At 43.8% G+C, this 20,341-nt stretch overlaps 4 protein-coding genes across 4 annotated transcripts in view; 1 reads left to right on the top strand and 3 right to left on the bottom strand.

The window, feature by feature from the left end:
- The window catches only part of EPUS_08225 (uncharacterized protein), a gene marked incomplete at both ends in the record, with an annotated part of 6,336 nt that extends 973 nt beyond the window's left edge, over positions 1-5,363 (bottom strand). The window contains 5 exons of the mRNA XM_007804238.1: positions 819-1,721; positions 1,774-2,545; positions 3,506-4,067; positions 4,121-4,663; positions 5,285-5,363. Of these exons, the coding sequence (XP_007802429.1) occupies positions 819-1,721; positions 1,774-2,545; positions 3,506-4,067; positions 4,121-4,663; positions 5,285-5,363 (2,859 nt within the window). The remainder of the gene's footprint in view (positions 1-818; positions 1,722-1,773; positions 2,546-3,505; positions 4,068-4,120; positions 4,664-5,284) is intronic.
- A 3,478-nt stretch (positions 5,364-8,841) lies between these two features.
- Positions 8,842-10,902, bottom strand: EPUS_08224 (uncharacterized protein; the record flags this gene model as incomplete). The annotated part of the gene is made up of 3 exons (XM_007804237.1): positions 8,842-9,329; positions 9,388-10,105; positions 10,159-10,902. 3 exons carry the CDS (start codon positions 10,900-10,902, stop codon positions 8,842-8,844), a joined length of 1,950 nt encoding a protein of 649 aa, XP_007802428.1.
- A 520-nt stretch (positions 10,903-11,422) lies between these two features.
- Positions 11,423-12,210, top strand: EPUS_08223 (uncharacterized protein; the record flags this gene model as incomplete). Its single annotated transcript, XM_007804236.1, has 2 exons — positions 11,423-11,679; positions 11,757-12,210. The coding sequence occupies 2 exons, from the start codon at positions 11,423-11,425 to the stop codon at positions 12,208-12,210; spliced, it is 711 nt and encodes a 236-aa protein (XP_007802427.1).
- Positions 12,211-12,685: 475 nt separating this feature from the next.
- Positions 12,686-13,942, bottom strand: EPUS_08222 (uncharacterized protein; the record flags this gene model as incomplete). Its single annotated transcript, XM_007804235.1, has 1 exon — positions 12,686-13,942. One exon carries the CDS (start codon positions 13,940-13,942, stop codon positions 12,686-12,688), a length of 1,257 nt encoding a protein of 418 aa, XP_007802426.1.
- Positions 13,943-20,341: the final 6,399 nt, after the last annotated feature.

Below are 20,341 nucleotides of genomic sequence, written 5' to 3'. Positions count from 1 at the left end.
GGAGGCCCCGCCTGTGATGAGGATGGTGGATCCGGATATCTGGGATGGGTCGAACGATGTGGTGAGGTCGATGGGTGCGGATTGGATGGCGTCGAAGGGGGTGTTGGCTGGATTCGCCATGCTGTTTTTGAAGCTACGGATTGTGCAGTGGCAGTGGCAGTAGGTGCTCGCGTTACGTGAGAAGCATAGAAAGTAGCGCTTGAGGGTGCCTCATCAATGTAGTGGTAGTGACAGTGACAGTGACAGTGACAGGGGTCTACGTGAAGGCAGAGGGCTGTCAACAGAAACAACAGGCGTCGGAATATTGCTTGTCGGATTATCTGGCTATTGCCTCCACATCTTTGGCGACGAAGGCACTCTAGAATCAGTCTGAAGAGGGTTGATCTAGTATATGTATATACATAGGTGTCGCCAATGATTGATGAGACTTTGGCACGAAATGAAGTTGGCTTTTATGGCGTGAAGAAATAGAACTACTAGTAGTTAGCGAATACGAGCGGAACCGCTCAACTGCCAAGACGCGGGCTCTGGCACTTGGCTCTTGGCACTTGGCTCTTGACTGCCCTGCTTTACGGAGTACTACTTTAGTAATAGTAGCTAAGCGGAACTTATCTGGCAGATTATGTTTTCCGGCTTGAAAGCCGTGATAGCTTCGCAGACATCACTGATACAGAGACAGATCAAAACCTAACATTGAGTGCTCACACCTTTCAAACCGCGGAAGCTCCATACAAGCAGAATAGTCATCATCCCTGCTCCACCGTTTCTACCAAGCACATCAATGTCCTCCAAAGCAGCTCATCGAACCTTCCACAAACCATAATCATAATCTTCCTCACGCTGACATGCAGCGCCGCCTGAACAACGATTGCCCTCTTCCGCAGCGCCTGTGCCGGTACATGTACTGACGTAACATCAGCCAAGTGGATCCCAAGCGTCGTCCCAGTTTTCGTGGTGATGTTGTTGGGTAATTGGTTAGAAGTCGCGGCGAGACTGGCAATTGAAATAGACTGTTCTGCATCTGGACTCAATCTTGTCAGGTAGGATTGTGCAATAAGCGTAGCGGCGAGAGCGGAGAGGTGTTGGGCGTGGACCGCGGGAAAGATTTTGCTAAGGCAACTCATGTGTACTTCGTCGAGTGACTGAGGGTGCCGGATCTGAAGTACAACTGGGGTGTCGAGCTGAAGAAGGCCCGAAGGATATTCATTTACAGATCGCTCAAGGTCGTCGAGGATCCTGGCAATATCTTCACATTTAGCCCAGGCTTCGCATTCTGGGTGTACTACCTGCTGAGCTCCACCGGCTGAGCGGGACAGACTCTCAGAAGGACTCTTTACCGATGCCAAGGTTGACGTGCTGAAGGAGGGAGATACGGAGATGGGAGACATGCGGAGGGCTGCGCTCAGAGAAGATTTCCGTGGTGGTAACACTGTGCTTCTGCTGGGCGTGGACTGTTTGAACGGGCAATTGAGATTCCCATAGCTGGCTATCTTGGCGAATGGGCTACTTGTGTCTCCACAGTATTGTGCGCTAGACTGACGCTCTGTAGGTGAATCCCAAGGGCTGAATGCTGAGATTTCGAAGAGCTTCCTTTCCGGTGTTCCTGGCACATGTTGGGACTCGCCCGGACTGGAACGATTGGTTGACCGTGACTTCATTGGACTCGGCCGGGGCACCCAAATGTCACTCGCCTTGCCAGGGTTAATGACTGTAGCATAACACTAGTTAATGGTGAGCAAGTCCCAGATACAAAACCGCTGCTGGGTAGCTTACTGCCTTCCGTACCCCTGGGCAAGATGTAGTAGGCCAGTCGTCGATAGGACCTGGAACAATTTGACAACATCGTCTTGACTTCTCAGCAAGCCGCGTCTCACTCGTCTTGATTCTCTCAAGCTGGCCAAAGCAGGTCGAACTGTCCTGACTGGAGTAACTCTTAGATAGCCATGTTGCTTCACTGGACAAGCTAGCGGATCGCTCTCTTTTGGGAGATCTCAAAGTGGCAGACATGTTTGACGTGGGCGGAGTTCGCATGAAAATGGATGTATAAGAGTCCACGGGCTGCTTGGGAGGGGTTGTGGCAGGACACCGTTGTCGTTCAAGTCCACCAACCAAAGGACTTCTGAAACGTGAGGCGCGTTCACGGAAATTGTCTTCGCAGTAGCCCATGACAATGCCCTCGAACTCATACGAGCTTTCCACAAAGGTGGTTGGATTGGGTCCGGCCTCTTTCGGGTTTCGGAAGGCAAAGCAGCCATTATAATTATCATCACCCTCCGAGGGCAGAGGACTGGGCAGCAACTCGGGTGTTTTCAGGGATGGCTTTAGCAACTCTGAGCAGACTTGATCCTTAGATCCAGCGGCTTTCAAGTCACGATAGCTTTGGGGCATTCTCCTGAGTTCCTTTGACTTCGGCCTTGACAGCAATTCTTCCTGGACATTGATCATTGGGGGACCGGGCGGAACAGGTGCGAATGGCTGCTGTATTTCATCCGTGGTACGGGAGGATGCTAGGATAGCCTCCTCGTGCTCTGGGCACTTTTCCGCACTACGGAAGCGACCATCAGTGTGCAGAGCCGTTTCTGCCACTGGACGTCTGGATGATTCCACTGTAGAAGTCCTTGTCAAGATCCTCAGCATACGAAAACGAGAAGCTTGACGTTTCAGAATTTTGGGAATTCCCTGAAGTGAGGTTGGTGGGCTAGGAGGAAAATGAGAAAGTTTCCGAAATGGTGTCGCCAACGAGAAACCCATATCGGAGTATGGAACTGAAGACATGTGGAAAGACGAAACAGAGAAATACTGATGTAAGTGGTCCGGGAAATGATCACGCAGACCAGGCGCTGAGACATACAGTCGTAGAAAAGAGACTCCTTTGGTAGTGACTCACCGATAGAGAGCAAATGGTGTCCGAGAACATGACTTTATTGGGTTGCATCTTATCACTTATCCCTTCGTACCACGCGCAAGAGCTGCCTTGCATAGGAAGGGTGCTAGAAACTTGCCAATTCCAGGTCATAATCAGAATTTTTCCTGCGAGAAGTTGGGAGCACAAGTAGACCGCAAAGAGAAGCAGGCTGTTGAGGTGGGACAAATTACGAGAGGAGAAAAGGGGGAAGGGATGAACAAAGGGTTGTGCTTCTACCCTCCCCTTGCATCGGACCCAGATGAATTGCCGTCCATGCTCACAGGTGGCGTCCCTCTCGAGGTGAAACAGGCTGAGAACGAAAACGTGCTTCGATGGCGTGACAGCGCCTAAAGAGTGTGTCTTGATGGTTGTTTTGGAGGTGGTTGAGTCGTTGACTGTCCAGCCATGTTGGATGATGCCAAGAAAATGACATGGACTTCAGTGTCCGTGTGCTGCTAACTCCTTTCAGCTTAGCGTCATCTCCCCCTTTTCTTCTCGTCTCGAAGCTGAAATCATATCCAAATCCATGTCCATATCCATCTCCAGATCCATTTCCTTTCATTCTTGTGATCCATGCTCCCTATACGACATCCCTCTCACAACTCCCTCTCCAGATGTATTGCGCTCTCGGCAATCCTGTCAAGCCGGCGATGGTTCTCCAGGGCGTGTTCGAATGTTGGATATTCTCTACCTGATGCAAACGCTTCATAGACTCGGCCAATCATTCTTGATGGTGTCTTGATGTCTTCCAGCTCCATATCTGCCACGTCAATCGTTTCTACTTTTTCCGTTGCATAATCAAATTGTTTGATGGCCAACATGTCTTTCTCGTAACTCCATTGGACTGAGGGGCCCGGAGCCTCCAAAGAAACTTCCCCTCTTTCAAAAAATATCTTCCACGTCATGTGAGGAGGTTTCCCTGCTCGCAGCTGGATTGGGTTAGAGTCTCTTCGTTTGACAGCTTGATGGGTAGTCCTCACCGATATTGATGTTACCGCCCCAGACTTAAGCTTCCCTTGCACCAGGATATGATCGGCAATGTCCTTGTGGACAGTCTCCACCTTCTTCCCATCCGACACAAGATCGATAAATGGTCGTTGGTTGGCTAGAATCCCTTGTGAATGTTCGAAGTCTCCCAGCACGTCAACGAAACTATCGACAACTGGCCGCAGACGTTAATCGTTTGGATCTGAGAGGGTGGATGAGGGTACTGACAATGCCCGAAGAGGATAGTATAGTTGTTGCCTCCATTTTTCGCCTCGGTGAAGTACTTCATCTTGACGGGAATTTCATGGTCGAAGAACCCCGATTCTGTCACCACCGTTGAGCTGAGCACTTTGCCCAGCTTGCCACTGGCAACAATCTCCTTGAGCGTCCGGGTGATATTGGTCTGCCGACCTTGTAAACCAACCAGCGTTTTCACATTCTTCCTTTTTGCAAGTTCGGTCAATTCTTCTGCTTGAGCTGTATTGCAGCCCAGCGGCCATTCGACGAAGGCTGTCTTGCCGGCTTCTAAGGCAGGCTTGACAAGCTCATAGTGCTTGGTAACAGTCACACTCACCACCACCATGTCGACATCGGGGTCAGCGGCTATGTCTTCTGGCGACCCATAGGCTTTGACATCGGCTGGCAGGTTATGTTCTTTGATGGCAGCTTCGGCAGCTGCAACACTGGAATTTGCCAGAGCAACGATCTTGTATTTGGACGTATGTGACAGATATGGCAGATGAGCTTGGTTGGCCCAAGCACCAGGAGTAGCTGTGAGGCCAATTAGACCAATTCTGATGGGTGCCATTCCTCTTGCGGTGCTGTGACGGTGATGGAATATCGAGTAGATGTCAATGATGTCGAGATTGAAGCGGACTGCTGCCCTGGATGTTTTTATACTCTCGCGTCCGGGAGTGCCGGCCGGATTACTAATCCATCTACCTGCTTGATATCACACTTCACCAGCGGTATGGCATGATGTCCCAATCCGGCCACTACGTCTGTGTTGTACAACCGCTATTCACTGTTCTACCAACCATTTGAACTACGCTGCACTCTGTCCCATCAGTATGAATTACCAAGCAAGCAAACTAGTGTCTGACAAATTCACCGCATCACCGTATCAATGACACCTTTTTCGGCCGAAGCGCCGGACCAGCATCCTCCACCATAGCATACTTCTCATCTACCCTTGTCATAGGCATTATGCACAGATCCTTAAGCCCAATCCCAACCCGCCCATCCGCCGCACCCGCATGGTCTGCATACCCGATACCCGATACCCAAATCACCACCCTCCGACCTCCCGGCGGGGAACATCTTTATCCACTCTAGCAATCTTACAGAGCCCAGCACCTGTAGCCAACTCTGTGATCAGTCACTCTGGCTCACCTACTCCACAGATACCACCTTCAGGCTCAAGATCCTCATCGCCGAAAACCACGACATCGCCCTTGACGCCCTTTTCCATGGCCAATATGGATCCAATTTCCACAACCAAAACGCGCCACGACGTGGAGGTGCGTCACAAACTCTCCACCAGTAAACCCGGCATTGTGCATCTGAATGATCCAGCAAGAAGCCCTGGACTTCCCCAGCGGCAGCTGCACTCTCTCACAACCTAAGTCCTCCCCCCGGCCCTACTCTCCCCAGCCGCGAACTCTGGACCGAGGTCTATTGACAGATTTCGTGGCCCTCTGCTTGCAATACTCGGGGAGCAAGATGGCCACGATATCTCTCACCGAACCTCTAGCCTCCGGCTGAGTACGCCCCCAAGGACGCGGCCAACGTCTGGTCGAGAAAGTGCTAAGATGCAGATATCGTGATCAAGCAAACGCCATCGAAGCTCCACTGTGATGCATCCGTGAGTAGTTGTTAGGAGCGCGGCTGAGTGCAAGGAACTACAGCGAACATGATGGCGTGTTTTGCCGGGTGGCGATTTATGGCCTTAAGAGCGGAGGACGGTGGGTTGAAATGTGTGCTGTAAGACCTCGAGGATCGGAATGTGAAAGTCGGGGAAAACTGAGACGCTCTATCGAACCCAATTGATGGGCCGGGGGGTTCGAGGAAGACGGAATGTGTTGTTGACCTGACCAAGTGCTCTGTCATGCCGTGGTAGAATCATGGGAGTGCCAGGGAGGAACCAACTTTGTCTCGGTACTGATAATGGAGTATGCGAGAGGAAAGAAAGCGTCCTCCACACGATAAAGAGGTTGGTATATTTGTTAGAATAGAACAAGGGAACCGTGTCCCAGCTCCGGGGGTCCACGCTGAGTTTCTGTTGATTCCCAACGACATGCTAATTTGCCTAGCAATGAACAAATCCCTCGATAAGATAACCATCCCTAACCTCCAGTCTTGTGGAGCGAACCTCGCCAACATCGAGTGCCGCCAAAAGAGGCAACGGACCAACACAATGTTTCGCCCACATACCGCATCTCCTCCCATAAGCTCAAATCCAACCCACTAAATAACATCGCTTCGTTTCCCAAACCGCGAGAAGGTAATCAAAACAATGCATGACCAGACCGAGGTCTGAGTCAGGGACTGTGCAGCTCCATCCATCAGCCATACCTCTATGCAGATGATCAAGGGAAGCGGAAGCGGAAGCGGAAACGAAGACGGAAAATGCTTACCCCCCTGTTTGTGTCAAGGACACGTGATGACCAGCTCTCCCCCTTTGGCCAATCATGATACGCTTCACCGTCAAATATTCATATGATGCTTTTTGAACAGGAGCCTCCCCGCTCTGCCCACCAGTCGCGATGACAAGTCACGGCACCGACTGGTTCGGGGGTGGAGGGCTTCTTCAATCATACACATAGAATGTTAAAAGGTGGAGGAGCGCTATAGATGCAGGAAGATCACTTCGTGTTGCTTTTGTCGTTAGCTGCGCTTCAGAACACGTCGAGGTTGCTGGTTGTGGACGGATCAGATATGAAGGAGGGGAGGGGTTGAGTTGTTTGGGAGAGAGGAATTTGAGGACGGAACGGATGAGGAACGTTTTCCGGATTATCGGAGTTTAAAGTGATGTGGGCGATGCTAATCAGGAGACATATGATGATGAGGAGGAGCAGGGATTTCTCAGCTGATTTCAAAAGGCTTGACTCTTGAGAATCGATGGCACACAACTTGAAGGGCACTATCGTTCTGGGAATATCGAATTCTCAACAAGAGCTCGCTCCAAGGAATGAAAAAAGATCATCTTTATGTCTTATTGTAGGTCGTGTTCTTCTTGTCCTCTCTATTTCATATTTCCAAGCCCCATTTCAGCAGCAGTGAAGGCATTGACGTACAGAATGACAAGGGTAAATTGCCACTTCCGCACGCGGTCAATCAGAGATGAAAAGAGCACAAACAACTACTACCCTTTTGCTCCACCACAGCTGATGTTGATACAACTCACCGTGAAAGCTACCGACACCTCCTTCACGGACGCGCAGCTAGAGAGCCATCTCCTATCTCTGTGGGAACAAGACACTGGAGAGGGCAAATATATGGCATATGTTTACCCACAAATCCATACACAGAGGGAAAGCGAAGAAATGAACACCCAAAAGCCAGAGCCTTTGATTCTCCTTCGGCTCCCTCAAAACATAGACGATTTATTCTAGAGATCTTGGAGCTGGATTTGCTCGCACGAACGAAGGGTACAAGCCTAAAAAGGGCGAGCCTACATGGCTTCTCAAAGAGATTTTGGGACAACTGGTGTCATGATCAAGGCACTATCAATTTTGGTCTTTACACGTTTTTGGGGTAAAGATACGAATAACATCTGGAGCCTTCTTCTAGAGTGAGTCTTTGTTTGTTCGTCTTTATACATACATGTCAAACAAAAGCTAGTAAACGGTCCTCTGAGGGCCGCGGTCCTTTTGGTCCAACAATACATCTTGATGAATGATTGCTTTTTCTGTAGAGAAGAGTACGATGACTATCCATCTATCCTCCCACTGCGTGCTGTTGCTAAATCAGAGGATGCAAACAATCCGGGTAAATCTGGCGGACTGGAGACAAGTTGTTGTAAGAGAGAGGCAATTCTATACGAAATCCGTGGCCAGGATAACCTTGAATTCTTTATGGACCAAAATAGACCTCGCAGTACTTGAGGTAATAACAAGTTCATCGAAAACTGAATTTTCCTGTTTCTCTCTACGAATGATCAGCAACTAGGAAGTTGAAAAGAACAAAAGAGGCAAAAAGTTGCCTCCCCGACAGGGAATCGAACCCTTTAATATATTTAGCTATATTTATGATGAACCTGACTTGAAATTGCTTACCTGGTCTCCCGCGGTTGAACATTGACAAGCGGGGATCTTGACCACTGGACCATCGAGGATTTACATTCAACTTTGTTTCTCTGTAAATTATGTACATAGCTCTACATTATTTGATAGATGCCATTTTTGGACCTCATCGCTTCAATCACAAAAACTGCAATAGATACTACAGTTTAATATTAGAAATTAATCAATATTATTCATTTTGGTATCATAATATAATCGATTAGACGGCAGATATCTCATGAGACTAAAACCGCTAAATAGTACCAGGACAGAGGATGAGCAAGAGGGTAAGTAACAGAAGCAGTGGCGGTGCACCCTGAACAGAGACTGAGCCGAAGTTAAGTGGAGTGACTAATTTCTGAGTAAGGATTGCAAACCTAGTCAAGCCAATTGGGTGTCAAGACGTGCGGTCAAGATTCAGGTACTAATACCGCAATACTCATCCCCGAATCATGTATTTTTGGTATCTGTATTTTGCGCTATTTCGCTTGATATAGCAGCTTTGTACGTATAGATACACTCTCTTTGCGCACTGAATTAGATAGAACAACTTGCTATTTTACACACTATCCATTGATTAGTCACCACAGTTCATCATTTGGCTCCAAAGATGAAAAGTCCAATATGCTCCGATCTTGATCAGCAGCCTCTTTGCGATCTGAAGACTCAACGTGACGACGCGTTGGGAAAACGAGGACGACGCGTTGAGAAAAAGTGACGATGCGTTTGGGAACCGCGATGTGAAGAGTACGCGGAGTCGACGAAAGAGCCTTTGCGTTTCAAAGATCTGGACTGGCCTGGTGAGTCCAGATCGCGAAGAACGCGAGCTTGAGGGGATATTTCCTCCGGCGCATACGCGGAGTAAATGGATGACTCTCTTCTGATGGGTGTGAATAAATCTGGGCCGATAGGAGCTATTCTTTCTGGCGTTATGTCCCGTAGATGTTGTGGAACTAACTCGGTTTCGCCCGGCCTTCCGAGGAGATCACGAAGCCAAACGGCAGTGGCATTAAATTTTCGCTCTATGTCCGTGAGGATCGCATGCATGGGTACGACTATGCCTTCTCCAAATAGGTCCACAGCGACGACATGCCCATAGACCTTGTAGTTCTGACAATCAAAAACCCAGGAACCGCTATCGCCAGCTTTCAACCCTATTAAAAGAAATCAGCAAGAACAGAGGAGAGAATACCAAGAAGTCGCATAATTCACCTGATTTAGGTCCTAAGGTAAGCGTATATGTCTCGGTGAACGCGTTGCCCGGAGATATCATGATAAATGACCAAGCCCTCGACAGTACGCCCCAGCTTGGGCTGGGCGACGTTCTTATGACGCCAACAGGCCTTTCCCCGTCAATCTGAAGGATTTTCTGTTCCACAACTTGGGTCAATTGTAACGGAAAAGGAGTCGAGTCACCACGCCCGTCGATTAGACAATTTCCAATATCTCGTTGGGCTTCATTAAGTTCGATCAAAGCCCAATCTCTGTTGCAGTCTTCTTCCATAGATGGCTTGCTTTGGCTTGAATGAGCAACAATACGTCCAATATTCGTCAACATAGATGGCTTGCTTTGGCCTGAATGAGCAACAGTACGTCCAATATTCATCAAATAGCTCGGGTTGTGTTCACCTGACTGCTCTTCTCGTCCCTGAGAGGCCGAATCGTTACTGGGCGACATCGAACCATAGCCGAACTCAATCTCAAATTCTTCCTCGTTGCTGTCCGAAAACGGATGGTCCAAATGCGGACGGTCTGGGGGTTCAAGGTTACTTTCCTGGGCGGCGTAAGATTCAGCTTGCGAGTCATCGGTGTCCAATCCGTCTTCCTTTACACTCTTGATTTCAAGTTCATTCTCCAATGCACCCAACATTGAGTCACCAGGTAGAATATGGCCAGCCGTAAGCCATAGCGCTTGATTTCCCCCGTTTTGCTAAGCACCTCAATGATGCCTCCGAGGGTTGCGGTACGCGCTTTCTCGCCCACTGCCGCTTTTATCGCCATTCCACAGGCACTTCGCGCGAAGAGACCTTTAATGTAGTCCCGGTCGTGAGCGAAGACTTCGATGTCAATGTCGGCGGTCAGCAGCCTTAGAGCTCGGTCACAAATGATTAGCTCGAATGCTGGCCATTCGCCGGTATTTGCTTGAAGCTCCTCTTTGATATCTGTTTGGCCAAAGAACTGCTTCACTGTCTTCAATGTTGCCTTTTCACAAGCGATAATGATCCATGGCTTCGCAGAGGCCTCATCTTCGCCCAAGACGCTGAGGCGCATCTGAATGGCAGTGAATGTGACCTTCTTTTTGGCCAAGAATTCATGCAACGTGCGCCCAAACAGTACCTTCAAATCCAGGAAACGAGTCTGCGTTGGTTGATCTATTGGTTTGTCGTATATTCGCAGCTTCTTGGGTTTTCTTGGGAAGCGTCTTCTAGATGGATATTCTATACTCTCTTTGCCAGCCAACGTTCCCTGGCTCGGATTGTTCGGAGAGCTGACCTGTGAAGAGTAACCCGAGTCTGGCGCCGTCGATGATTTACACCGCGATTTGGGGTTCTGCTTCGTAGGCGGCTCGTTGGAGTACTGTGCCATTTGGGAAGATGCAGCCGCAATGCTATCGGATAATGCAGCACGCCATTCCTCATCAACAGCTCTCTCAGCTACAGAGTCCTCCACAGGGCGCCGGCCGACTACGCTGCAAGCATTCGAAGTGGTTACCATTTGAGGGGTCATGCTTTCCATGAAGCCGAGGATAACTGTATGGGTAGACTCTCAACAAAAGTAAGAGAATGGATAAGTGCGAGAATACTTGAAAATGGTGATGCAAGGAGGCTGCGTCGATTGTTGGCTCAGCCATCGCCCTTGGAATTGTCCCCTGTAAAAAGCCTGCGGCAGATACTTAAGTTGGTGATTGCGTGGCTGCCAAAGTCCAAGGTGTGGCTTGGACAATTGGAAGCTCTCTTGTATCCAATCAGAGGATGTTGCATTGTGCACACCAATGTGCTTACAATTCTAAGCGGTAGGGGGCTGAGTCCTGCAGAAGCGAATTAGAACAGCTTAATAGTGGGCTTAGATGACCTGGTGGACGCCACGACTCTCAATACGGCACACAAATCGTTGGGGACTCATTCTGCAATACTTCTCTCTCCTCTTCCCATGCAGCCTCTCACCCAGATTTCTGGAGCATGGCGCTTTCCAGACACGCTGGCCCAGCGATGTTACACTCTCTCAATTCATTGCAAATGCTTTCCCGATGACAGATCATCCCAGCCTAAACGACGAGGAAGGCATTGCCGTAGGCCAGGGCCTGAAGTCAGCTCTGACTGCAAATAAACTGAGAAAGCGAGCGAGGCTGACCTTCCGACCAACGGATGACTTACGTAGTCATCTCAGACTCGACCGCAAACTTCACGTTGTGGAGATATTTCACCATACTGCTTTCTTAAAAGAGCATTTGAGACTAACAAAGGACCGGGCCAGAGTGAGCTCGGTGGCTGAACACCTACAACTGTGAGTAATACACTTTGCTCCACTGTCCAGCATTGGACTCGAGGCTCTCAATGTCAAATATGACTAACAGATATCAGCGGCGCACTCCCGCGACCGCTTGCTCTCGAGGTTCTAGACTCAATTCAAAAAATCATATTTCCCCACTCAGACCCAAAATCCCGGGCCATGCTCCGGTCGCTGGTCTCTAGGAGCAATTTTGATCCCGATTGCCTGCGCTTTGAATTTAACTCGATCCGTAATTCGGACGAGGAGGATGTCGCATATCACTACTTTGGGTCTCGTATGGTGGATCTCTACGAAGAGCTCCAGAATCCTGCACCTTATGGACTGATTGAAAAATGGTTGGAAAGAAAGAGCGGAGCCCGATATGTCCTGCTCGCAACTTTAATTGGGGTTCTCATCGCTGTACTGCTGGGCATTTTGGCACTCGCGGTTTCAATCTATCAGGCATATATTGCATATCAAGCCTGGCAACATCCAGTTGGAAATGACGGCCCGGTTTCGATAAGTGTCCTTGCGAGACGGGGCTGATTTTGACCATCTCTGTGGCAGATTACAAAACAACTTTGACAGGCCGCATAGGCGGCCCATGCCTTCGCGTTCAGCCAACAAAAAGTTTGAAGGGACGATCGATGAGGATGAGGTATGGTTCACTAAGAGCAGCAAGTGGCTCAGAAGTGGGAACATGTGTGGGTGCAGCGAAGACTGAGCGGCACTGGAGAAGAGGTGAGCAAGAGGGTGAGCAGAGGAAGCAGTGGCGGAGCCGAAGTTGAGCCGGGTGACAGATCCCTTTAGTCAGGCAGCAGAAACGACCAACCACACTGGTGCCAAGGCGCGGTCAAGATTCGGTGCAGAATACCGAAACAACAACCTGACATATCACAGTAAGAAGAGAAAATCCGGTTCTTTGCGAAATTGAATGCATTCTACTTATCTTCACCTCCACCGTGTGAAACAGATCAAACCAGAAAATGGCTATCTCATGGATTAGGTGCTGAAGATACTTCTACTCTACCCTCACGATGCACACAGCGTGCATGCTCATCGCGGTGAGATGGAGAGATGAAAGTGAGCTGACATCCCGGCGTTGGACAAGGATAGTTGACTGTTCGGGCTTGGCTGCGACAATACCGTGCTTCTCGAGTTCGTGCCTTCGGCGATCAGAATTTGATATGTAGCTTATGTCGCATCCAGGTGCTTGGCATGAGTAGCGAATTCCAAGGTGCTTGGTCCGGATGTGCTTTCGGATAGTGCTATAGGCGTTTTTATGGACTCTGATCTTCCAGGGGCACCCTGGGTGAGTGCAGTAGTGGAAAGAGCCATCAGAAGTGGTAGATAGTTTTTTTATTCCGACGGCATCTTCCGTTGTTGCAGCGGTAGAATGAATAGGGTCGACCGCTGTGGCATCTTCTCCAAGGTTTGCTGCTGGTTTATATCCAACATCAAGCGCATTCTCTATGTTGATTTCTTGGTAGCATTCCTTGTTGAGGCCATCATTGTCATTGGAAACTGCTTCACTGATATCCTTCATATCAACGTCCGTCGAATTGTGTCCGCCAATCTTTGTTAGGTCTTCTTCTGGATCAAGCTCAGCTTGTTCATTCGTTTCCGACTCGGAGGGTTGACAGGCTGCAGAGTTACCGTGCTTAGAGATTTCATGAAGTTGCCGACTTGGACCTGTCCTGAAGGCTTCGGGACATCCCTTTCTGCAAGGAAAGAGTCTCTTCCCATGGTCCGTTATCATATGGTTTTGGAGGATGTAAGTGGACCCAATGTAGAGTTCGGTCTTCCAGTCACAACCTGGATGATTACAGAATCGATAGTTGTCCTTGACTGTGCCCAACCGGAGGCTCGGAGTTTTGCGTTTGACTTCGGGCTGCGGTAGGCTGTCGTGTATGATCCTAAGATCCATTGAATTAGCTTGCTTGCTATCAGAGTTATTGACTGGATCAAGCTCACCATGACTTTGCATGACTGCCCAGTAGATCTTCTGCTTGTCAAGGTCGTCGTCAAAGAACAATGAAGAGTCCTCGTGCTCGATGATTTCTGCCTTGATTCGAGTCTTCACTTCGTTGTGGAGTCGCTGAAGTTTGGCGAAAGCTTGCCGTCGCTTTACGTGGAGAGCCCAAGTTGGTGATTTGTTGTGGTCATCCACGGTTCGACGGTATTCCTCGACGATTGCGGAGACTCTCGGATCGTTCTGCGGATCGAAGGCTTTGCTTACTGTAGAAACAATGTAATTGAAAGCATAACTGTGAGCCATGATGGTGATAGAGCTGTCCTGCAGCACTAACCCGTAGAATTGGGATATTAGAGGTTCTTCTTGGCGAGGATGAGACAACCAAAACAGAAAATCAAATTGTGCAGCGCTGAGTGTATCTATTATGCTATGTACCGAGACAAAGGGCTATTCGGGGTAAAGCTAATTCCAACAATAGCACAAAGCAGAGAAGATGGCAAGACTAGGTTCGACAACGTAGCCATCAAAGAGCCAATGTTCCGAGACAAAGCAGAGACAGTAGGAAGTCTTTGTTAGTTTCTATTCCACAATCGGAACAAAGAAAGTCAACAATAGGATGGTATAGGAAGCAGATACTACACCCAGACCAACACCATGAAGCTTAGACAGTCAGAGCAGTTCACAATCTGAAAGGATTAGGAAGCGATCATTGCACTCCTTACCAATGAAATACAGTTTTGTAACCTGCTATTTTGGCTCTGCCAGAATTTACCTTCCATTAAATAAGCAGCAAACTTATGATTTGCAAGATTTCACAAACTTTATCTTGATGTTAATATTAAAATTCCGGTCCTATGAAAGGAGGGATGGTAAACCGGAGTAAACTGGGATCGAGTCTCGTGCTCGTAGAAAAGAGGGAGTATGATCCTTGGCGTCAAGTCTGAATCTAGGCTGCCAGTGATGATCTGCCTCGCTGGGATGGTGACAGTGTTTGACCTGCGTAGAAAGCATGTTGCGTATCTTTTAAGGAGCAGCGTGCGTAAATATACTTACAAAATTGGCTGTACTCCGTAACGTAGCTGACCCCCTCGTGCAGCATACCCCATCGTGCAGCACCAAATTGCTTGGCACAACCCTCGCCAGCGCTGTTACAGCGAATTCAGCTCACTATTAACATTTTTGAAGTCATACAGACTGCCTAAATAGGAAATAGAATAGAGATCTATGGTGTTGTTCCCTATTCGAATACATCCTCCTCGATCCATAGTAGATAATTGCATTTTGCCCTGGATCTCGGAGGCAGCCGTCTCTTCTCTTCTAACCCCCCTGCGGCTCTTGCTAATTGACGTAAAGCCTTATTTCGCTGCTGTTCAGCTTTTCTAATAGCTGCAGCAGCCTTTTTCTCAAGCGCTTGAGCCTTTTTCGCCTCCTTTTGTGCCTCCTTTTCTGCTGCTTGTGCCCTGAGCTCCTCCGCATTTTTCTTAGATAAGCATCTACCCTCTATAGATAGCTGTTTGTTTGCTCTTTTGCTTATACAAGCATTCGCAACTAACTCAGCGTTAGTTTTAAGCAAAATAGCGTTTTCAGCGTCAAGAGCACTAATTTTATTAAGTAGAATTCGCTTATTAGGTACATCCTCTACTAACGTTTTGATAAATTGCTAACATTAATATATAGTGCTAATCTCTTGTTTTGTTTACTCTAATACTTTGTTTAAATCTGAATTAGAAGAGGTACTTGATTATATATAAGCTATTTTGTTATAAATATATTGCAGATCACACAGAATAAGACCTGTTGCTTTAAATTCTGTATTAATATTCTCTGAATTAAGAGCTATTGCTTTAGCTCTTTAATAAAAATATAAAAAATTAGTTTTTTTAATATATGTGCTGTTAAATTGACTATAAGCTTTAACTTTAGCTAAATACTAATATTATAAAGGACTAAAACAGGCTATATCTAATAGCTAAAAATAATAAGTAATATAAAAGAGTAAAATAAGTAGAATAATATTATGTAAATTGCTAAATTTAATGAAATTAATTATATAATAAGATTTATAGCTATTAATAATAAGCAGGCATTTTATAGTCGAATTAATTAGCTTTGTAAAAGAATTAAAATGCTTTATGTTATAGCACGTAAACACGCTAAGCACAGACAGGCACTAAGGGATTGCCTGGCGCTCTGTAAAGAAGCTATGACAGGCTTGGACAAGTCTACCGGACCCTAAACTGCCTATAAGGTCGGTAGCTCCCGATGTAGTGTTCAGAGGTGCTCATCTATAAGCACTTGGGAACAATGCTTAAAGACGTCTCCGCATGAGCAATGCTCTAGGACGTCTCCGCATGAGCAATGCTACAAGGTGTTCCGTTGTGAGCACTTAAGAGCACAAGTTTCCTACTCTATATAAGCACGCTCATTTCCTAGATAGTTTTATAGTCTTCATAGTCAACTCATGTTATCAGCTTATACCTAAGTTGAAGACATCTTAGTATTGTTTACTGCACTTCCTGTTCTACCTAACTAACCCTTTAGACCCAGCTTCTAGTTAAGACTTGTCTTAACTAGTTAAGCCTTAACACTTTAACTACTACTCTTGAGAACACTAAGTATAGTTAAACAGATATTATACATGTCACCTAAGGCATATACTATGTTAGTAGCCTCAGGACCTACCGCCACTATTAAGGGCTAAGGAAGGAACGTACAGTTCAAGGTTACATTACCAGATCTCTTTTATAGAGACTAAAAGAGACTTCAAGAATTCTTAAACTAACTAAGAATCAACTTCTTATTTTATGTATAAGCAGTAGATACAAATAAAAAGAAAGTATTATATATAGCTACCTTTTTTTAAGGGGCTGTACATGACTAGTTTGAACCCTACCTTAAGGACAAGCTTAAGGAAGCATTAGAGGATCAAGAACTAGATACGTAATAAATCTTCTACAGTTTTACTAATTTTGTAGTCAAGATCAAACAAGTGTATAAGGATGTAGATACAGTCAAGGAAGCCAAACGAGACCTACTGCGTATAAGGCAGAAGGGATCTGCTGTAAACTACGCTTTCAAGTTTCACTAGATCGCCTCACGAGTCGACTAGGAGGATGCCGCACTAGCAGCTATCTTTTACGAAGGACTAAAGGATTTAGTAAAAGATGATCTATCTAAGATTGACCGACTGAGCGAATTGTCACCTTTGATCGAAATAGCAATCAAAATAGATAACCGGAATTATAAAAGACAACTTGAAAAAGGCTAGAAGAAAAACTATATCACATTTCTAGTACGATACTAAGCTAACACACAACGTCCAAAACATAGAACCCCAGGGCATTACTCTACAGGACGAAGTATACTAATAGATCTAGACGCAACTAAGAAAGGGAAAAGACCAGGACCACTTAAGAAACGTTAGGATAAAAAGAGCAAGTAAAGAGTTTCTGGAGAATAATAGACAGAGCGACGCAAAAAAGGATTATGCCTAATGTACAGAAAGCCTAGCCACTACGCTGAAGGAATTCTAGAAGAAGATAGTCATAAGCCCTAAATAAAGAACTAGGCAGACAAGAAATCTATAGGCAAGAAGGGCGACCTTAAGGAAATATTACAGGGATAGCTAAGGAGAAGCACGCCTAAAACACTATATAATTTATTATTTTGGACTACTTATTATAATAATAACTACGTTATATATTTAAGTAATAAGGATAATATAGAGTAGTACTTACAGAAACCAAGATTATATTAGTTACTTAATACTCTTTTTATATATAATAATAATAAACTAGAGTATAAAGCAAATAATAATAATAAAGAACTAAGATCTAAAGTTATAAAGAGCTATATAAAGGTCTTAGAAATTAAGAAATTAGATTATATCTAATTATTAATAAATCTATAAATAAGAATTAAATACTTTAATTAAGACTATAGACTAGCAACAGAACACAAATATATTATATATAATCCGGACGTAATACCTAAGGAACAAGAGAAAGCATTTATAATCAAGTTTTATAAGAAGAAAGAATGCCCGAACTATAACAAAAGCGAATTTCACGCACATTAAGGGTTAGATAGGCAAGACCTTTAAGACAGCATTACACTAAATGAACTCGAACATAAGTAGGAGACTATCACCTAGAGCCTAATATAGGAAGAAATCGAAAATAATGAGGACGTTAAGGAATTCAATTTAAGGAGGGCAGAACCTGCTAAAGTCAAGAAACCTTTTGTTACAGTTTTAGATTACTGTACTTGGCAAGAACCTTATAGACATTTTTCATGCTTGAATTAGTTATGCCCCTATTATAAAGAGTATAAGGGACATATATATTTCAGGAATTATACTAAGGAAGAAAGAGAAAGTTCAAACATTTACCTAGTAGTAAATATTAAGGAGGTATAAACTCCTTATTACAAGATACTTAGATATTAGATCACAGGAATATATACTTATAAGGCACTAGAAGAGTCAAAAAACTAGAAAGTCCTTTAAAAAGACGACTTAAAGGATGTGAAAAAAGGTTATAAATAATTATAATGCTAGACGTACATTACTTATAATATATAATATTATACGTACTTTTAAATGACAAAAAGGCAAAGATTATAGTAGATTTAAGAGTTATAAGGAACTATATCTTATAAGAGTATATACTTTAGAATCAAACTCTTACTAAGGATAAAGAGAACCCTTATTAGCTAAGGCTAGCTAATAGATCACTTATTAAGAAAGGATAAGGACAGATTACTACAGAAATATAATTATTAAGATTACAGATTAAGGATTATTATAAAGAGATAGTAATAGATATTACTTAGATTAAACATAACGTTATATTAAGAAAACCCTAATTAATATATTATAATCTAGTTAGGTACTATAATTATGAGTATAGAATACCTAATACATAAGTATACTTTACTAAGGCTATATAAATATAACTTATAACCTTAGAAGCTTTAGACAGTCTTAATAACTGCCTACTCAAATATAAAGAATTTAAGGAATTATTTAAGGAAGATAAGAAAAGTATAGCCTTGCCTAAACATTAATCTTAGGACTATAAGATACCTTTAGAACCTAGAACTAAATTAGTATTTAAACTAATATATTGACTTTCAGAAAGAGAATTAAAGGAAATAAAGGAGTACTTAGATGAAAACCTAAAGAAAAGGTTTATTAGACCTTTAATATCTCTAGCTAGTTATCTAATACTGTTTGTACTAAAACCTAACGGAAAGTTAAGATTATATATAGACTATAAATAGCTAAATGCAATTATAATCAAGAATTGATATATATTACTACTTATCTTAGAACTCTATAACAAAATTCGCAAAGCAGAATAGTTTATAACGCTTAACTTATAAGGAGTATATAATCTAGTCAGAATAAAGGAAGGAGAGGAATAAAAGACCGCGTTTTATACATAATATAGCTATTACAAATATCTTGTTATATTATTTAGGTTAATAAATATACCCGCAATATTCTAAGCCTTAGTTAATAATGTCTTAAGAGAATTCTTAGACATTTTTGCTATAATAGGTGCTTTATGCTTTAAAGAAGACATATCTTTTAGTCAAACTAGAGAAGTGTGAATTTCACAAAAAAAGAAAGTAAAGTTCCTAGGTTATATCCTAATTATAAGTGGAATCTAAATAGATGAATCTAAGGTTAAGGTAGTATAGGACTAGCCTTAACCAAAGAATATTAAGGAAAAGTCTTTATTCTAAGAGTTAAAGAGACAATTTATGTCCGCTTTTATACTTATAACATTTAACCTAAAGAGGTAAATAGTCTTAAAAATAGATGTATTAGACTATGCTATAAAAATATATATAAGTTAATTAGATAACAAAGGACGACTAAGGCTAGTTGTCTTCTACTTAAGAAAGATAATTCTAACGAAACTTAATTACAAGATCTATAATAAGGAACTCTTAGCCATTATAATAGCATTTAATAAATAACATATATATTTAGAAGGATCTAAGTACCTAGTAAAGATATATACAAATTATAAGAATCTACTTTACTTTATTATAACTAAGGAACTTAATAAGAGACAGGTTAGATAGTCAGAAACATTATTAAGATATAACTTTAAGATCTTATATAGGAAAGGAAATAATAATACAAAAGCAGACACGCTTAGTAAATGTGTAAACTATATAAAGGATACTAAAGCATTACCTAGATTAATACTATAATTAAATCTAGACAAATTAATAAGATATAATAATTTAGTACTTATAGCTACTTTTATAATCTTTAATTAAGATTAAAAGAGATAGCTTATTAGAGCGTACTAAAAGGATAGATTAGCAAAGAAAATTAAAGTATATATAGCTAATTCTGCAAAGGATATAATACTTTATTAATATTATAAAGAAATGCTAGCTAGACACTAAGGGATTAATAAGACACTTAAACAAATTTCAAGATTATACTATTTCCTATAGATAAACAAATTCGTCTAAGAATAAATAAATAAGTACGACATATATTAAAAAACAAAGTACTTAAGACATAAACTATATAATAAAATATAGTTACTAAAAGCACTAAAGGAAGCTTAGGAAGCGATAATAATAGACTTTATTATAAAGCTATTATTATTATAAGACTAAATAATAAAGGTAAAGTATAACAACATTCTAGTTATTACTAATAGACTTATAAAA

The sequence above is a fragment of the Endocarpon pusillum genome, assembly GCF_000464535.1.
Source record: "Endocarpon pusillum Z07020 unplaced genomic scaffold scaffold3052, whole genome shotgun sequence".
Lineage (NCBI taxonomy): Eukaryota > Fungi > Ascomycota > Eurotiomycetes > Verrucariales > Verrucariaceae > Endocarpon > Endocarpon pusillum.
Note: the sequence above shows the minus strand (reverse complement) of the source record. Positions and strands in the feature narration are given on the sequence as shown.